General features: G+C 46.9%; 1 protein-coding gene across 2 annotated transcripts; it reads left to right on the top strand.

Annotated features, from left to right (window-relative positions):
• Window positions 1–240: 240 nt before the first annotated feature.
• PPP1R10 (protein phosphatase 1 regulatory subunit 10) lies at window positions 241–17346 on the top strand. 2 transcript variants are annotated; one of them, XM_033102554.1, is made up of 20 exons: window positions 241–351; window positions 575–1095; window positions 7139–7256; window positions 7942–8028; window positions 8188–8323; window positions 8756–8807; window positions 10782–10859; window positions 10974–11147; window positions 11311–11416; window positions 11498–11610; window positions 12427–12527; window positions 12781–12925; window positions 13002–13160; window positions 13265–13511; window positions 13671–13734; window positions 13845–14039; window positions 14202–14277; window positions 14511–14624; window positions 14757–15425; window positions 15693–17345. In XM_033102554.1, exons 3-20 carry the CDS (start codon window positions 7150–7152, stop codon window positions 15800–15802), a joined length of 2733 nt encoding a protein of 910 aa, XP_032958445.1. In that variant the 5' UTR covers window positions 241–351; window positions 575–1095; window positions 7139–7149; the 3' UTR covers window positions 15803–17345. The 2 variants fall into 2 exon arrangements, with proteins under 2 accessions (XP_032958445.1, XP_032958446.1); XM_033102555.1 differs by lacking the exons at window positions 241–351; window positions 575–1095 and adding an exon at window positions 3187–3205 and having other exon boundaries at window positions 15693–17346.
• The last annotated feature ends 2447 nt before the right edge of the window (window positions 17347–19793 follow it).

Below are 19793 nucleotides of genomic sequence, written 5' to 3'. Positions count from 1 at the left end.
CTACCAACCCAAGCTGAGAAATGTTCTTGAGGACGGAAGTGGCGGAAACAGAGGAAAAGGCGGTGCTAGGCTGTCAGGTCACGCGCACGCGGCCCCCACACCTTCCCCCAGGAAGGAGGAGGAAAAAGGTCCCAGGGGTGGCGGGGAGGGGAGGGTGGGCTGAGCGAAGGCGAAGGAAGGATAGCCAATCAGCTAGCGAGTTGTCTTTCGGGTTGACCAATAAATTCACGCCTCGCGCACAATGTCTCGCGACAAGGGAATTACACTAGCACGTTTGGGCGCGTTGGGCGGCGTCCCGGTATAAAATACTCCACCGGACCGGGCATCCGCCATTCTGGGGTTCGTTTAGAGGTAAGTTTCGGTAATTTGTCGGTTAGAGGGTGAAATTTTATTGAGAGGTTTGACTGGAAAACGGGTTAGGCATGGATTTATTTGGGAGCCATGACTTATATAAAGCGGCTGTGTTCGGCATTGGACGTGGAGGTGTTTGGGACAACAAAGATGGTAGTTTTGGGGTGTTTAAAGCCAACCCGTACTGATTACATCTTTCTCCCTTGTGTTCCTTTTATCCCAGGTTTGAGTTTTCTCGGAGAAAGACAGGCCGGCCACGAGGACAAAAGAAACAAGCCGCAGCAACATCTAAGCCCCTGAAAGGATCCTGAGAGAGGGGGGAAAGGGAAAACAGCAGCCACCAGCCCAACCACTTGTGTCTTCTGCCCCTTCCCACCTATCTTGCCCACCCCACCAGCCCACGCTGCTTGGGACTTGAAATCTGTGGCCGAAGGACCGTCACCACATAACTTCAAAAATAATCAACCACCCTCCCTTCCCAAACCCACCCAAACTCACTTATCCAGCGTTTACTTTTTTGAATCCACTCAGAACTTTTTTTCTGCGACCCCCCCCTCCCTAAATGGAGTTGGGTGGGGGGGAAATGAATACTGAGTTGGCCTTTATTTTTTTAAGAGACTTTTTGATCCAATGAGGCCCCTCAAATAAGAGTTTTGGGTCCTGGTTGGTTGGTTTATTTTTTTCTCAAATTTTAACCCCCTCCCCCCTGAGCCCGAGGTGCTGACGTCGCAAAAAAATTGGATAGTAAGTGTCGAATTTTCAAAAACGAGCCTTGCAACAAGAAATCAACGTTTCCCTTTGTGAAACCAAAAATAATGAGAGGAAGAAATGAGACCATAGAACAAAATAGAGAACTGGAGAAAGGACCAAGCCGGTCACTTAATCTCCATTAAAAAGGGCCTTTGGGTCTAAACAGTCTTGTACTCTTCTACCACCTACCTCTCCCCTGCCTGCTGAAGGCAAGGAGAGGGTGGAGGGAGAGCCAGAAAGTGAGGATTTTGATGGTTAACCCTTGGTAATCCAGCCAATTTCCAGACTGCCAAAGCCATAGTGTTTGCTTTTTATAAGGGGGAATGGTTACTTTCCTCCCGTTTAGCAGTCTTCAAAAGGGTTAATGAGCTCACATACAAAAGACGGTGGATCTCATGGCCCAGAAGTCCCACTTCTTTGTGTGTGAGACAAACAGGGCGCCTTTCAATTTGCCAGATTAATGAGCAATCTGTACATAAAGATTGCAGGGTAAGGAGATGGGCAGAGAGAAATAGCTGGCTATGACTTTTAAGATGATTGTTAAATCCTCTCAATTTTTATGTAATATGCTTGGGGTATATTTGTGTGGTTAAAATAGGCGGCAATCTAGGAATAAAGATTGCAAGACACTTAATTCAGGGCAAAATATAATCCTAGTGCCAGTACATACAAGATAATAGTTGGGGAAGTAAATGTTTTGTAATTGTTGCAGTTTGCATAGGCTATTTAAAAGCAAAAGGTTAACATTTTAACTTGATACTTTTTGAGGGGGGTGGAATTCAGTTAAGTAGAGGGTGGAAAGGTTGGGAAATGTGAAATTCAGGAGTATAATTTAAAAGCCATTTAGTGCAATTGAATGCTAGCTTTAAAAAATTTGTGTCGTTAAAAGGAATTTTTTTTTTCCCTGCTTCAATATGGCGACTTTCCTTGTCCTTTGTCTTCCAAGCGGTTTTGCAGGTTGTGTCTCCCATTTTTCTCTTGTCCTATCTCAACCCTATTTGTTGAGAGGGGTCCAAGTCCTCCCCCTTTGCCTTTATAGGGAGGATGGGGGTGGTCGATGGTAGGTTGAACCTTAATTGCAAATTCAATTCTTCCCCGCAGAAAATTGTTATTTTTAATATTTTAATTGCTTTTATTTTCACAACGCTCTTACTCAAAATAGCTCAGAGACTTAAGGATGGGGGGACTGGTTTTCGTTCGTTCTTTTTTTTTTTTTTTTTTAAACTAAGGGTGTTTTTTCATGTAATTAGCTACCGGCAGAGCTGGAATAGCTTTTTAAAGTTTTCTCCATTACAAAATGGCGTCCCTGCTTCTTTGTTTTTCTTCTTTTGCCGTCCAGAGCATAGGGCCGCCCTAGAAACTTGGTCAAGGGGGAGGAGCAGCACTGAAAGGTGATGTAATCAGCTTTCTTGTCTCTCCACCCTCTTTGAAACTCCACCCCTGAGCAAATGCCTCCTGGACTCCTGTGCACGCAGCCAGGAAAAGACATTTTCCTTATAATTTTACCTTTTATAGCCTTTATTTTAAAAGGGAAAAAGCCTACAGGAATGAGGTCTTCAAGCTGTACATCTCCTTGGGCAGCTCTAGTTTGTATATTTAACAGGCTGTTGCTTTTATTTTCATCTTTCACTCATCACAACTGCTTGCTTGGAAGTTTTCCCTGCTTCAGTTGCTAGGGGTCGAAAACCAGTTAAACCAACTATACCTTTAAGACGGAAGCTTTTGGGGGTAGTGTGTGTGAGCTTGTGTGTATATATGTGTGTTGGGGGATACTGGGGAAAGACAAGGGCTTGTGAAGGTAACTTGAGACAAATGGGGCCTAATAACACTGAAATGTGCCATTTCTGCTCAGGAACCAGTCCTTGGGCGTCCTGCATTTGGTCACCTTGTATGGGGCGGGGGAAGGTGGGTATTTGAGGAATTTCTTCTAAGTCACCCTTATTCCCGCCTTAAGGTTTGGGGGTAAACTCTTTGTGTTCAGTGCTGTATCACGTTCTCCAGTTGCTTAGCTCCTGTACATTGGTGCTAGGATGAGAAGTGAATCTTTAGGAAAGGAGGCTGCAGTTGTAAACTCAAGGCAGGGGGAATCAAGCTACGGTTTCTGGTAAGCAAAACCTTTCTGGTATTACATTTCACAACCTTCATTTCTTTTTTCCCAAGAGCCACCTTTTTTTGAATTTCTTTTTCCTTACCTTCCAAAAGGAATTCCTTAAAAACATTAATGGGAGAATGTCTTCATTTCTCAATTCATGCAGTGCTATGGCAATTGGTGCATGTTCGAAAGCCATGCCCTGTCTGAGAGTGGAATTGGGTATCCTGTCCCTTTCTTTCCTCCTCCAACTTTTTCAAAGTCAAATCTGTCTGACTCTCCATATATTTTTCATTTTTTTAAAGTCCTACTTTGAAGCGTGGAGGTTCTAGGCAGAATGGGGGAGTCTTTTTGTACAGTGGCCCTGTGGTGACTTGGGTGAGACTTCAGGGCTAATTTTCTACTGGGTATGGATTCTCAAATTACTAATCTGGATTGGATGGGAGGGACACTTCCACATGTCTACTGATGACAAGTTTTTTTATCTTTTAAGCAGTTTGCCCTGTGCCTCTGCAGCATACCTTCCTTGGGAGCTGAACATTCTGCCCACTGGGGTTCCTGATCTCTAGTGAGCAGGGGATTAATAAAGAAGATGTTCCATAACATGGGAGATGGGGAAAAAAAAAGTCTTCTAGGGAAACCAAATACATCCAGAAAACCTCGGAGAACCTGATCTTGTAGTTTTCGGCCAGTGTTCTATTCTGGGATCCTTTCCTATTGGGATGGGGTTGGAGGGAGCGGGGGTTTGAGTTTTACAAATAAGCTTTTGGGGAGATCATGTACCAAGTTTTAAAAATGACTGAGGGATAGGGGCTTACTACTTAGAAGAGGTACAACCTTATGAATCACCTGAGACATAATTCAGTCTGCTATTGAGTCGTATGAGGAAATGCCTGAAACACAGGAAAGGAAGCGGAATGTAAGGAGTTGGGTATGAAACATTTTCATTTCCCCAAGTGCTGAGGTCTCCAAGTTAAAGGGGAACTGACTCCTTCCTCCTTGATTAGAGGAGTATTTTGAAAAGGGCTCTGACTTGGTGTAGAATTTTTGTCCTGAACCAATCCAGTTCTGTTTTATTGGTGATAGGTATGGAACAACTTCAGCCAAACTAAGTATTTTTCACCCTATTTAATTGATCAACGCTCAAGTAAAATTCATTTTGGAGGCAGGAGTCAGTGCCGCTTGTGGACTTTAAAATTTGATCTCTGGTAAGAATAGGAGAAAACTGGCCAGTGCCTGTGTCAGCCACTAGGGCGGGTCTGCCTGCAGCATCCTCCGTGAGGAACACAGTGCAGGATGTGGTGGAGTCAGGCCAGGGATTGCTCCTGTCTCTCCTGTATGTTCTACATTCAAGGGAATTAAAATATATCATGCCCTGGATTGTTTTTGGCTCCAGAAAGCTTCCTCAGGCTTCCAGGCCAGGCGCCATGTGTGACTAGGTGATGTTCTGACACTTGGCCACTCGTTCTTCCTGGTTAACTCACTCGCCTTCTCTCCTGGAGGCCTGTGCCAAGGATTTAGGCTCATTCCTTTCCACTTGAGTGCCTTGGGACTTCTTTCAAAATGTACTGACTTCGAAGGAAGGAAATCAGGTTGTCAAGACACTTGGGGACTTTAAAATGAGTCAAAGCTAATCTCCCTGTAGGAAAGCCATCATGAGAACCCACTTAACATTTTGATCACATGACTGGTGCTCATGAGATAAACTTAGTTTTGTTTATTTTCAAAATTATATAGGAAAAGAATAGTGGAAAATGAATAACATTTTCTACTGCTTTGTCTCGTAGCTTCTCTTCACTATTCTGGCTTGTTACGAATGGGAATGAACAAGTCCCTGGTCCCATTCCCAGCAGAAGGCACTAGACAACTTAGCTTTATAGTAATTTGTCTCTCCTCCACCCTCTTAAATGAAGGAACATTTGAGCTCAGGTGATAATTTTTTGAGTTTCTGAAGGAAGTAGGGGTGGCAGGCCTGTTGACTTAGCTGGTAGTTGGGTATATAAATAGGAGTTCTCCAAAGTGATGTATATTCAATTCTGGGTTTAAATCAGTGGAGTTAGCTGTATTTAGGGGGGCTGTTTTGAAGTGATGTTAGTTTAATGGAAGGCTTTTTGTCAAGTTGTATATTACCTTGTTTGCTAATATGTATTTGGATTCGTTCATTTTTCAGTCTTCAATAGATGGGAAATCTGTTCTATATATCTTTATCGTTTCTCTCTCTTTATAGTGTTTATATATGATAGTGTCTTACTACATGGGAAAAATTCCTTTATCCCTGTGTCTATTTCTGTATAACAATCACCAGTTCAGTGGATTTGGCCCTAGGGGCTTCTAGTCTTGCCTGGTATTCTATCTACAGTGTTTTCCTCTCTGACTTCAGGTTCTGCCTGTCCTGGGGCTCTTCCAGGGCAGCAGTCACCGCACAGTTAAACCAGATCTGCGCACTTCTCTGCATTTCTTAGCTCATCTCCTCCCTTTATTCAGCTTCAAGAACAAGCCTCCTTGCTGCTTCTGCCTTTTCTTGCCTGAGTTGTTAGGACCTACTGATTTAGAAATTAACTTACCTTTTTGTTGGGAGGACTAAAAGGCCGAAATTGTTAACAGTTGTTCGTTTTTTGGTTTGAGAACAAATAGAATTAATAATTTCTTATAAAAAACCTGTTCTCTTTTCTGCACAAAATATAGTCACCTTTGTAAAACGCTGATTTTCCCACTGTTCTGCTCGTGTATAGTGTCTGTTAACTTCCAGAAGCAGGATGCAGGGTTTTCTCCTTGCCCCCTTCCTACCAACCCAGTGTTAACCTTATTTCCCAAATGCAGATACTACTGAGGTGGAATTCTCTTTTGGTTCTCAGAAGCCGGTGTTTAGAGGCATGGTGGATAAAAATACCAATCCGAACTATGTTGATTCTTAATTACATTTCTGGAACTTGGGTTCTGGCCTAGAAATTGCTTCATACTGTCCCATAACAGCAGTTTAACTTTTAATTAACTCCTTTTCTAACCTTGTCTAAAGTAGCTACTTAAAATTTAATGGCATTTTTCCAGCTTCTAGCTTTATTCTTTTTGGCTCCATGGTTTCTAATTTCAGGCTTTTCTTGGGGATCTTGGATGGTGCTATGATTTGGGGGGCGCGGGGGATTAGGGGGCCAGAGTTGCATCCTTGCTTTTGAAACCACAAACCAATCTTGCCCTTAACTTTGAAACAATAAAAACTTACGCAGTGTTTGGTTAGTGAGTGGTACTCTATTCAAGGCTTAGAAGGACCTGCTTGACTTCTTTGCATCCATTTGTCTCCGTTTCTGGGAGCTACCCACACCTCCCCTGGGGAGAGATTCTTTTTTCAAATTTTGTTTCTTCTCTGTCACCTGCACTTTAGTTGATTGTCTACTGGTGTAGGCAGAACATATCCTGCCACTTGTAATTATGACTCTTAATGGGCTAAGATAAAAAGGAATGACTAATCTTAGAAGACATTTAGCCCAAGCACCCAAGATTGGCCCAGGTCTTACAAGTTGGTTTTGTTTTGTTTTTCAAATGATATTTACCAGCAAGGAAGCGACAGGACTTAACAATAAGCAAAAATGCCTTGGAGAGTTGAGCATTTTCTTACAGGAGTGTAAATCTTAATTTTAATACAATCTAAGGAAGTTCAGCTGTCCTAGGAAGGTTGTAATTGGGAGCGGGAGAGAGGTGCTGCTCCAGTCCTCCACCTGAATTGTTTTTCCATTCAGTCATGAGGAACACCATGCTTAATTGGCCAGGGCTATTTTCTCAGTGGTGACAATGGTCTGTGTTGGTTTTTCTTGAAAATGGTGAGTGTAGTTGAATATAGATTGAATAATTAGTCACTATATTTTGTCAAATGTAGAAGTAGAATTTATTAGAAGGCATACTGGGACTCTCCTTGCCACCCATTTATTCTGTGGGTTTGTTTTGTCCTTTTAGAAACCTCGATCATGGGTTCAGGTCCCATAGACCCCAAAGAGCTTCTCAAGGGCCTGGATAGCTTCCTTAACCGAGATGGGGAAGTCAAGAGTGTGGATGGGATTTCCAAGATCTTCAGGTGAGTCCACCCTTTTTTGGATTCCTTGTGAGAAGAGGATGTTATATGTTGTGATATGGCTGTAATCAAGGCAGACAGGACCGAGTGTTCCTGGAGAGGAAGGGGAAAATCAGTAAAGGAATAGGATTCAAATCCAATAATTTTAGAATAAGTGGTAGGAAAAGATGATCCCTTGGTTCCTTGCCATAATGGATGTAGATATTTGGATAGCCACAGTCTCAAGGGAGTCACCTTTAGGAAGGAAGGAAGCGTGGAGTCACGTGACCACATTCTTTGTTGTGTTTTGGGTCACGTTCGACATACCGAAACTCATTTTCCTTCCAGGATGCTGAAGTTTCCCAGGGGAAGCAAATGACTAAGCCAGTCCTGAACAGGGTACTAAGGGTTGGTTGTTGAGGGCTAGGGCTCCCCACCTGGAATTAGAATCAAATGTGTCCTGTGTATTCAAAGCAGTGATGCTCACCTCCCCAGATCAGAGACTTCAGTGTCTCCTCAGTTCTCCGTCTTCCTGTGGGTTTCCATTTCACTCTGATTCCATCCCATCCTCCTGGAGGCCCAGGTGACCCTCCCACTGTGGAGCAAAGTCCCAAGTCATCAGGGACCTCCAGGCAGTCCCGCAGATGGAGACTCTGCTGCTGACAGAGGCAGTCTGGTGCTCTCTTGTAACCTAACCTCTCCCCTACAGTCTGATGAAGGAAGCACGAAAGATGGTGAGTCGATGCACTTACTTGAACATTCTCCTGCAGACCCGTTCACCAGAAATACTGGTCAAGTAAGTGGGAATCGGGGTGGCTGGGATGGGAAGACGTAGTTAGAAGGTGGGGAAGGGGAGGCAGGGGATTCCTGGGTTGTTGATGGGGAACTGAGAGTGGGATGTGGTATTTCTAAAACATAGGAGGACATTACATATTCTCCTCCTGCCTGCCTACAGGTTTATTGACGTTGGTGGCTACAAACTTCTTAACAATTGGTTGACGTATTCAAAGACAACCAACAACATTCCCCTTTTGCAGCAAATTCTCCTGACCCTGCAGCATCTACCACTCACTGTGGACCATCTCAAGCAGGTACCTTCAGTCTTTACCATCCAAGTGCGTCCTTTTTGGTGTAGTGTAACATGAAAAACTCACATTGCCTGACCGGACAGTGATCTTAGCCCGTGGGGGAGTATGGTAGGAAAAATAGGAATTTGGAATAAGAAGACTTGGTACAAATCTATCTCCTTTAATAGGCATGTGGTTCGAGGCACTTCATATATCTGAGCCCCAGTTGTTTTCGTCTATAAAATGGGAATAATTGTACCTACCTAACTGGATTGTTCTAAAGATTAAGTAAGACTGTATCTACAAAGGTTTTGTGAAGGGGAAAGTACAATGTTAGTGTTAGTTGCTGTTAAAGGTCTATTAAGAGTCTGTGAGTGAGTTTGGGGGGTTGTGAGCTCCGAGTGGACTTCTTGTCCTTCTGGCATTTACCTTCCTGCTGCTCCTTGTCTCTCCTAGAACAATACAGCCAAACTGGTGAAGCAACTGAGCAAGTCGAGTGAGGATGAAGGTAGGGGCCAGTCCTTCCTCTCTGTCCTGGGCCTGCCTCCATCACTTCCACTTAGCTTCCTTTGTTTCTCTCCCCATCCTGGGATTGTACCTTCCTTTCTCTTCCTACCTCCCTTTGCTTTTCTTTTTCTTTTAAAAATGTACTTCCTCTAACCTGTCCCCTCTCTCCTACTCTCAATTCCGAATGGGATTTGTCCATTTCTCTGCTCATGAGCGTAAGACAAGGTCCCATACTTTAACTAGAAGCTGATTCTTAAGATCTCTTGGTGTAAAAGTCAGACACTTAAAATTCTTTGGGGGAAATAGTGTCATCCTAGAGTGTCTCATCATCACTGACTTCCTTTTTTCTGAATAAACACCGTATATTCTGGGACCTGCGATGTCTACTCTGCTAATAACAGAGGTACTAGTCCTACTAATAGATGCCTTCCTGAAGGGCCTAGCAGAGTCCGACTCCTGGAGTGTATCATAGCTTTGATAGCAACAGATTCTTCCCTTTTCTAGGACGAAGGGTTTCAGACCTCCTGGCGAAGGCCAGACAGTTCTGCCTTGAAGGTAGAGCCTGGCTCCTGAAATCACAACCTTTTCTTTAGAGCAGAAAAGGGTTTGTACCCAAGGGTTTGTATCCAAAGATATAAATCAGGAGCACAAGACACTAGTGTCCAGCAGGTGAACAGTATTGTGGTAAAGCTTGATCCCCTCGTCAGAGTTCAGGTTTGCTCTTTTCGTAAGGGAATGGTATGCTAGGTCCTTTGGGAAAGAGGCTTCGGCCGTTTGGTGTAGATGGAGCATCTAGGCCTGGGTGAGCCTATCTGAAGGTCCATTAGCTGTAGGAGAAAACAATGGGAACACTTCCTGAGATACAATATTGTTTAAGTGAAAAACATTCCTGGACTTCCCATTCCTTTGTTGTATTAATGCCAAGTTTTTAGGTCCTTTTTGATACAGAGCACTTCACTATTTTTGCGACATGTCAGCGTATCTTTAACATAATATAACGTGTAACACAGAAGAGCCCATTAAATCATTGCCCATCTTTTGTTTCTTCACTGTCAGGTTGATTTTTCCCTGTTTTCCAGCTGGCTCAGTTATGCTGCCTTCTTTGAATATAGATTTAATTATTACTCTGTACTTCCTTTAGATGCTGAAATTTGTACATTCCTTATTGACTGTAGTAAAGTCTCACTGGACCATGGTATCTATTGCTCCAAAAAGGTTTTAGGGTATCCCTGCATTGGGGATGCATTGGGGCTCATGTTGCCTTAGATACAGAAATTGCCAGTTGTGTGACTTTTTAAAAGTTAGATTTTCATGTTTTACAACAATCTGTTATTAAATGAGTCTGTAAGTGGCGAGAGGCGCCAAAGGTAAGAGATGTCATTTGCCAAGTACAAAAGGAAAGAGCTACAAAGTTACTTTTTTTCATATATTTAGAAACAAATTTTACTCTCTACCTTTAAATTCTCTGATCTTTTTTCTCTCGATAAACTCTGCTACCGTAACTTAGTCTGTTTTTAAGCTCTCTTTTCATCTTTTCTACATTCAATTGATTTTTTAAAAGCCATCCCTAGTAGCATTCTAGGGAAAAAAGTGCCTAGGAAATCTTTTTTAAGATGGCTCTAAATCTGCTTCCTTGAAACTTGCGTTAAATTTGCCTTTAGGACAACACAGAATAATACATTTTCTTTTAAAATCTAATTTTAGTTTCTGTTCTTTTAACATGTGGTTAGGGGAAGAGCAGGGGTGCTGGGTTCGTTCTGCCCTTTCTAGCTTTGGTAACTCTAATCTCTGTGCTTGTGTGTCTGTGAAGGAAGATTAAAATCCTTGGGTTATTGTAACAATGACATGAGATGTATATGAAGCAACAGGTGTAGATTTACAGCGTACTCTGTAATGTTCAAACATCTCTATTTTCTGTTACTGGGAGAATAACATTTTAAATTATATGGGGATTTCCTCTTTCTCTCACCTGCAGAACTCCGGAAATTGGCCTCAGTCCTCGTCAGCGACTGGATGGCTGTCATCCGCTCCCAGAGCAGTACCCAGCCTGCTGGTAAGCTCCCAAGTCCCAGCCCTTGGATTTCTCTTTCCCTCTGGGGCAAAAAAATGTGGCCTTCAGTGCCCTCAGCCTCATGAAATCTTTTTCTGCTTTGTTTTTCCACAACAGAGAAAGATAAGAAAAAACGGAAGGAAGAGGGAAAGGGTCGAACCACCCCTCCTGAGCGACCTTTAACTGAAGTGAAGGCTGAGCCCCGGGCTGAGGAGGCCCCGGAGAAGAAAAAGGAGAAGCCCAAGTCTCTTCGAACCACAGCACCCAGTCATGCCAAGTTCCGTTCCACTGGTAAGGCTGTTGGCCGGCCCAGGGCCTTGTGGTGGAATAGCTGGATGTATGACATGGTAAAAGAGGGAAGACTGGGCGGGAGGTTATACAAGGCTAGGTGACCAGAGAAGAACAGCCAGGAGGGTGGGTGTGAGTTGAGCCCCATACCATGTCTCTTCCCCAGGACTAGAGCTGGAGACCCCGTCTCTCGTGCCTGTGAAGAAGAACGCCAGTGCGGTGGTGGTTTCTGACAAGTACAACCTTAAGCCCATCCCGCTCAAACGGCAGAGGTGCGTGCTGGGTTTCCATGGGCTGGTCTGAGGACAGGAGGAAGAGTGAGTGGGCAGTGCTGACAGTTCCTCTTCTAACAGCTCAGCAGCTGCTCCAGGAGATGTGGTGCCCCCTGCAGAGAAGAAATACAAGCCCCTCAACACAACACCTAACGCCACCAAAGAGATCAAAGTGAAGATCATCCCTCCACAGCGTGAGTCTGAAGTGCGGGAATGTGCTTTGATTGGGAGCAAACTCCTCATGGGAATGAGTGTGTGGGAGCATTCCTTCTCTCCATGGACTTCCTCCATTTTCCTTTGATTTCTTGGTGTCTTAACCCTTTTGCCTCCACGGTCAGGTGTGTATCCAAATGAATATTTCCATCTGCTGACTGCATGTGAAACTTCCAGAAAGGAACTTTAGGAAAGCAGATGTACATTTTCTATATTTTTGTGTTTTTCAAGAATGAATAACAATAGGGAGTTTTTATACAGAAAAATAATGTCATTTATAAACAAAGCAGCTCAAATTGTTCTTAAATGCATAAAATAGTCAAAATATCAATTTTTTGTTTTTTGTGGATTTCTGACACATTTTGGGGGGAAAAAACTTGAAATCAATTAACGCAGCAAAAGAGTTAATTTTTGCACCTCTGAAATTCTCCTTTCCTAGGATTACTTAGGAGTAATTTTAGAGATGAGCTGGGAGGTGTGTTCTTCAGTGACTGGTTAGGGCGCTCCTGGCTGGCAGCGTAATCTGTCATGTCCACAGCGGCTGGCTTTGTCACTTACCTGAGCTCTGATTCATATCCAAAGCCATGGTTTGCCTGCCTGCCTTTAATAGAAAGAGAACACTCCCAGAATTTCTTGTGTAAATCATCCTGCGTATGCTTCCTGCTCACCTTGCGCTTATTGTCTCCTCAGTTGAAGCAGGGTCTCCATTGAGCCATTTTTCTGCCCAGACTTTATTTATGAGACTAGGATTGTGAAGGAGGTCTGATGATTCCATTTTACGCTTTTTCCTTTTGTAGCTATGGAGGGCCTGGGCTTTCTGGATGCGCTCAATTCAGCCCCTGTTCCAGGCATCAAAATTAAGAAGAAGAAGAAGGTGCTGTCACCTACAGCTGCCAAGGTATGGGCCCTGCGCAGTCGGTGTCATGACAAGGCTGTTAAGTGAAGTTGGAGGAAGGGCCCCGCGGCGGGGACTGCTTGGGGAGGACAAGAGGAGTTTGCCTCAGGTGTAGACAGGGGTGGTGGGGCAGCAACAGAGACAGAGATTCATTGTTAGTAACGGTTGGGGGACCCTGCCTAGGACGCTGGACTCATTGCCTTGCCTTGGCCTTGGTTTTCCTGTCAGCTCATTAACTTCTTTTCTTTCACAATAGCCAAGCCCATTTGAAGGGAAAACAAGCACAGAACCAAGCACAGCCAAACCTTCTTCCCCAGAGCCAGCACCTCCTGAGGTTATGGACACGGAACGTCCAGGGACCCCAGTTCCCCCTGTGGAAGTCCCAGAGCTCATGGATACAGGTAAGGATAGAAACTGTTCAGGTTTGGGGGTTTTCTGAAAGGAGGGACCTGGGTCTGAAATGTCTCCTACTTACAGCCTCTCTGGAGCCAGGAGCTCTGGATGCTAAGCCAGTGGAGAGTCCTGGGGATCCCAGCCAGCTGACCCGGAAAGGCAGGAAGAGGAAAACCGTGACGTGGCCTGAGGAGGGCAAACTGAGAGAGTATTTCTATTTTGAACTGGATGAAACTGAACGAGGTTAGAGGTCAAGTTTCCTATATAATAGGTGGGTGGAGAGTATTTAAAAAGGACATGGTTGTGCTTACGTTGTTCCCTCTTGCTTTTTTCCTCCTTGCCGGTAGTAAATGTGAATAAGATCAAGGACTTTGGGGAGGCAGCTAAGCGAGAGATTCTGTCAGACCGACATGCGTTCGAGACAGCCCGGCGTCTGAGCCACGACAACATGGAGGAGAAGGTGCCCTGGGTGTGCCCCCGGCCCCTGGTTCTGCCCTCTCCTCTTGTCAGCCCTGGAAGCAACAGCCAGGAGCGATACATCCAGGCGGAGCGGGAGAAAGGAATCCTTCAGGAGCTCTTCCTGAACAAGGAAAGGTGAGCGGTACGGGTCCATGCCCTGGGGTGCTGAGTACTAGGACCCCTGAGGGCAGCACGCCCTGGGGTAATAGAGGGTGGGGGTTAGGAGAAATTTGAGGGCCTGAATAAATCATTTGACTCTTGTTCTGTTTTTCATCACCTGGGCATTGCTGATAGTCCTCACGAGCCTGATCCTGAGCCCTACGAACCTATACCCCCGAAGCTCATCCCCCTAGATGAGGTGCGTGAGTGTGATGTGGTGATCGGGGCCAGGGTGACCGATGTGGGTGCAGCTTTCATGTGAGACTCAGTTCATGCTGTAGTCAGTCCTCTGTTCTGTTCTGCTTTCAGGAGTGTTCCATGGATGAGACCCCGTATGTTGAGACCCTGGAGCCTGGAGAGGCCGGTGGCTCACCTGATGGGACAGGTGGCTCTAAGTTGCCTCCTGTTCTGGCCAATCTTATGGGCAGCATGGGTGCTGGCAAGAGCCCCCAGGGTCCTGGAGGAGGTGGCATCAATGTCCAGGAGATCCTCACCTCCATCATGGTACGAGCCCTCCTTCCTCTTTCCACTTTCTCAGGGGCTTCACTTCTCTTGACCCCAGTTGGCCTCGTCTTCCCACTTACCTCCCCTATGGCTCTCCCTTTCTCTGCTGCTGGTTAACGTTGCTCTCTGTTGACCTGGCCCCCCATTGACCTTGCCTCACAGGGTAGCCCAAATAGTCATCCCTCAGAGGAGCTGCTGAAGCAACCAGACTATTCAGACAAGATCAAGCAGATGCTAGGTAAACATCAGGGCCAGCCCAGGGGTGGGGGTTGGGGGAAGCCTGCAGTGGAGTTGGGGAAAGCAGGGGTACTGCCGCTCAGTGGCCAGAGTTGGGAGGGCCAGACTTGGCTAGACCGAGAGAGCATTGCTCTGCCAGGATGGTCTTTGAGGGTCAGTTGGGCATACCTGTGTGAGAAGGCAGGTCACTCTTCTAGAATCCTCTTGCTGACTGACTCCTGTTTTCATTAACAGTGCCACATGGACTCTTAGGCCCTGGTCCAATAGCCAATGGTTTCCCACCAGGAGGCCCTGGGGGCCCTAAGGGCATGCAGCACTTCCCCCCTGGCCCTGGGGGACCTATGCCAGGTAGGTGGTGAGTGAAGTTGGCGTGGTAATAATATAGGAGTGACCAAAAGATAGGAGGTGGTTGAGGGTGGGAGATGGCAGCTCCTGAGTGTAGCAGGTAGCTAATACTGTCTCCCTTTCTTTCCCCAACAGGTCCCCATGGAGGCCCTGGGGGCCCCGGTGGGCCAGTGGGTCCACGTCTCCTGGGGCCCCCACCCCCTCCCCGGGGGGGTGATCCCTTCTGGGATGGCCCTGGTGACCCCATGCGGGGTGGCCCGATGAGGGGGGGTCCAGGACCAGGTCCTGGACCATACCATAGAGGTCGTGGTAGCCGAGGAGGAAACGAACCGCCACCTCCTCCTCCTCCATTTCGAGGGGCCAGAGGAGGTCGCACTGGAGGAGGACCCCCAAATGGACGAGGGGGCCCTGGTGGGGGCATGGTTGGAGGTGGTGGGCATCGTCCCCACGAAGGCCCTGGTGGGGGCATGAGCAGCGGCAGTGGACATCGCCCCCATGAAGGCCCTGGCGGTAGCATGGGAGGGGGCCATCGTCCCCACGAAGGTCCTGGTGGTGGCATGGGCGGTGGCAGTGGCCATCGTCCTCACGAAGGCCCCAGCAGTGGCATGGGTGGAGGCAGTGGACATCGCCCCCATGAAGGTCCTGGACATGGGGGCCCCCATGGCCACCGGCCTCATGACGTCCCTGGTCACCGAGGCCATGACCATCGAGGGCCACCGCCTCATGAACACCGTGGCCATGACGGCCCTGGCCACGGAGGAGGGGGCCACCGAGGGCACGATGGAGGCCATAGCCACGCAGGAGGTGAGGATGGTCCCTGCCCCCACGTGGCTTGTGTTGTCCTTACACGTTTCTGGGGAGTGTCACTTCCACTCGCTATGCCAGGCAGAACATGAGGTGACCTGTTCACAGCATGCATGGCTGTTCCTACCCTTTGATCCGTCCCCAAATCCCTAAGACTATGTCTCTCTGAAGGACAGTTCTCAAGCTGCCATGGACTTGGGAATGGGTGCGGCTGGCATTGACCTCTTAGCCACTTCCTGTCTGACCATTCCACCTTCGTTTCCACAGACATGTCGAACCGCCCTGTTTGCCGACACTTCATGATGAAGGGCAACTGCCGCTATGAGAACAACTGTGCCTTCTACCACCCGGGTGTCAATGGGCCCCCCCTGCCCTAGGGACCAGCTGCCTGCGCCACCCACACCCCTGTGGACTGCAGCCTTGCTCCTTCCACCGTTATGGCTTCTGTGAGGCCCATTCCCTTCCCCAGCCGAGGAGGAGCTGGCCCCCTTCCCACCTGCTTGGGTCCTGGGGGCTCCTGCTCACTGGTGCGCATTGCTGTACATACTCTCCTCCGGTCCGGGAGGACAGACTGCACACGTCTGTGCCCTGGACTGCCGAAGAGGAGACCCAGTTGGCTTCACTTTTTGAGGAGATTTGCCCTGTAACCCCAAGCCCTTTCCAGTATTCCCCTTAATGCCTGAGAACCTAAAGCTGGTTATCCTGGAGAACACCTCCGCCTCCTATTGCGGGTCCTCCACATACACAGAACTGACATGGGATCAGCTGCACTTATGAAATCGTCCCAGCCAAGTTCATTATTCCTCATGGGGTGGGGAGAGGGTAAAAGGGGTATTGTGTATCCCACTGCACTGAAAGGGCTCAATCAGGCTGGTTTGAGTTCTGGAACACGTCCCCACCCCTTCCCCGACACAGGCTTTACACACTCTGAGTTCTTTCGCAAGTAAGACTGCAACCTTCTGGGAACACCCAAGTCTGCGTCATGGCTGTGCTGGGCTCAGTGATGGCAAGTTCACATTTGCATCCAATGAAGGTTTCAGCTGGCGTGGGTGAGGCCGGTGCGCTGGTCCACCCTTGCAAACAGCTCATTCTGGAAACTTGAGTGAGACCAGCACTTCATCAGCTGAAGCCCAGCTTGCTGGGCCTGACCGTCACTACATGCACTGCCTTTGGGGTTAGTGTGCCTCCTCCGCCCACTTGGGACCCTGGCGGTGTGAGGCCTCCAGCTCCCTCGCTGTCAGCCACCTGTGAGTCCCACCAGCTGCCTTCCTGGGTGGGTTCAACAAGGCGACTGGCCTTTCCCAGCCCTGTGCTTCACCTGTCTGGGCGTCAGTTGTTTTCTGTGAAAACAGGATTGATGGGTTTTGTGCAGGGTCTTGGGTTAGAGCCACAATGGATTTGAGGATGAGTATTTTTTCTTTTGGTTTTGTATATTTTGTACATTAATAATAAACAGTGGAAAGAGAAGCAGCTTATTTAACCCCTGGTGTGTTTGGACTTGTTAAAAACAACTCAGCCATAATCAGCTGTTTTAGGCACATTGATACAAACCTTTGTGGAGTGTTTTTCAGTCCTTGAGCTAACATGTGCCTTCAAGTCAGTGTTGGTACTGAGAGAAAGTGTACTCTAAATCACCGTGGGTACACACAAGTCCCACGGGTCGGATTCTTTGAGCAAGCAGAGGGGCCTTGGAGTACCATGCAGGTCCACGGAGCTGCAGACCATGGCATGAGGGCACAGCGATTCAGTAGGACCTGCCTGACCTGCCGAGTTGCTTAGGGAAGAACTTTCCGTGGGGTGGGTGTGAGAAGAGCAGGGAGAGGGCTGAAGGAAAAGTCCAAGAGCAGGGAAACGCAGGTAGCTCCTCTTAAGGGCAGTTCCAGGGGAGAAAGTAGGAAGCAAGAAAAAAGGCACAGAGTGCAGACTGCTCTCCCCAAACAGCTCTGCAGAGTCAGACGAAAAGGCCTGTGGGTAGGAGATGGAGAGTCCAGGTAAGGTGCTTTTTAGTGTGGTTTTCCTTTTTAAAGATTTTTTTTTAATTTTTATTGGGGAAGGGGAACAGGACTTTATTGGGTCACAGTGTTTTTCCCAGGACCCATCAGCTCTAAATCAAGTTGTCCTTTCAGTCTTAGTTGCATAGGGCGCAGCTCAGCTCCAGGTCCAGTTGCTGTTGTACAATCTTAGTTGCAGGGGGTGCAGCCCACCATCCCTGTGGGAGTCGAACCGGCAACCCTGTTACCCACAGCGCACGCTCTAACCAACTGAGCCACCTGCCCACCACTGTTTTTAGTTTTTAAGGACAGGTATTAAATTGAGGGCCTGGGAAAACAGGTTTTGGAGAATAGAACATGGAGGGGTAGAATTTAAATAGGAAGTTCTGCTATTGAAACTAGAAATCAGGAGTATATTACATTTTGCGGGGAGAGGAAGGATGGGTATATTGTGGTGTGGGTCGAGAATAATGGCATTCAACCCCTTAGGGTTCATCAGAGTCATCTGAAGGGTCTGTTGAAAGACAGATTGCGGGTCGGATCCAGCCAATTTCCCAATTCAGGAGGTCTGCGATGGATCCCAAGATTGTGCATTTCTAACAAGTTCCTGTTGCGGATCTGGAAAACGCTGACGTCACTGCCCTACAGCACGTTTCTTGGCTGTTATTTCTAGGATGGGCCACATGAGGGCAACAACTTCCTAAATTTCACAGGCCTTTACATTTAGTAAGCAATGGGGCTGATTTTGTTGTCCCTTGTCTAGTCTCAGGAGGGACTTCAGTCAGCCTGCTGTAGCTCTGTGCACTTAGGAGAGGACCTGAGAAGAGGTGCAATGTCAAGGCCAAGGTCAAAGGGGAAATACCAGCGAAGTATCAGCTCAAGTGAAAAAACTGTGTTTCTTTCCTCCTGGTTCCATCTGTTGCCTGCTTTTCAAACCTCATTCCCTCTGTCTCCCGCAACAGGCCACAAGAACCATTAGAGCTTCAAGTTTTTTCTATTTTAAGTTAAAAATGAGTTCAGCCATTTTTCTTTCAAATGCTCCATGAAAATCCAAAGTAACCTGTAACATTAAAATTTTTTCTTGGTGGGGCAGGGAGAAAGAGGGTGAGCACCTCATCCATTTCACCATATTCACTGACTGACCGATTGCTGCTGCTTCATGAAGCCCCACAGGCTCTTCTGCAGCCCTCTTCTCCCCCACCCCCGCTGTTTCAGTCGGTCTGTTCTTTTCTGCTTCCATTCCCATCCTCCACCCCCACCCCCACCCAAAATAGCATTTCAACTTTATACGTTCTCTGTCATCTGCTTGGTTCCTTCGCCACCTTCAAGCCTGGGCTTTAATGTTACTTACTCCAAGAAGGCTCCCCTTATCAGTCCATCTAAAAGTGACCCCTACCCCCCCCACCTCCACCCCGCCTTCCCTCCTAGCACTGTTGCTCCAAAGGCACCACTCAGCTCCTATCCCTGCTTCTACCATGTTTCCCCGAAAATAAGACCTAACCGGAAAATAAGCCCTAGCATGATTTTTCAGGATGCTTGTGATATGAAATAAGCCCTACGGTATGTCCCTGAAAGACCGGCTCTTATATTAATTTTTGCTCCAAAAGACGCATTAGGACTTATTTTACATTACCAGCATCCTGAAAAACCATGCTAGGGCTTTTTTTCCGGTTAGGTCTTATTTTGGGGGTAACACGGTAAGACCCCTGGTGGTGCTGCTGGGACACAGAACCACTGCCTAGAACAGTCAGTCTGTGTCTCCATTGCTGCATTCAGCACTGTCACAGGGAAACTTCTTACATTCCCAGCCTCCTGACCTCTGTATGGCCACAGGGCTGTCCTGTTTTCCACTGACAAGTCTTCCCTAAAACACTTCTTGTGCACTCCTAACAGGCCTATCCTGGCTCACACCCCTCTAGGACTTTGCTGTGGTCGTCTTGTCCATTCTACAGATTAGGGAGAATGCCCAGGACACAAGAGTCAGATAAACAAGGGCCATCATCCCAGGAACGGCCCACTACAGTCTGGGTGACAGAGGGCGTGTTCTGTTTCCTCATTAGGAAGGTGTGCAGAAGAATCACTCCTTTAAAATGAAAACATTTCTGTGCTGCTCATCTTCAGTGCAGTATTTTTAGTTACTAAAATCTAGTTCATAAATAAAAATACTTATTCTGTTAATGAAGTTCCATCAGGCTTTGGGTTACCTACATACTACTAAACCATGTAAATATGTTACCATATTTTGCAGTGTATAATGTATATTTTTTTGCCCAAATTTGAGGAAAAAATAAGGTTGGGCATTATACATGGGTAGTACTAATTCCGTATCTACATAAATGTTTTTATTTATGCTTATGAATTAAAAGTGTAACTCCAG

Source organism: Rhinolophus ferrumequinum, chromosome 3 (assembly GCF_004115265.2).
Source record: "Rhinolophus ferrumequinum isolate MPI-CBG mRhiFer1 chromosome 3, mRhiFer1_v1.p, whole genome shotgun sequence".
In the NCBI taxonomy this organism is placed as follows: domain Eukaryota; kingdom Metazoa; phylum Chordata; class Mammalia; order Chiroptera; family Rhinolophidae; genus Rhinolophus; species Rhinolophus ferrumequinum.
Note: the sequence above shows the minus strand (reverse complement) of the source record. Positions and strands in the feature narration are given on the sequence as shown.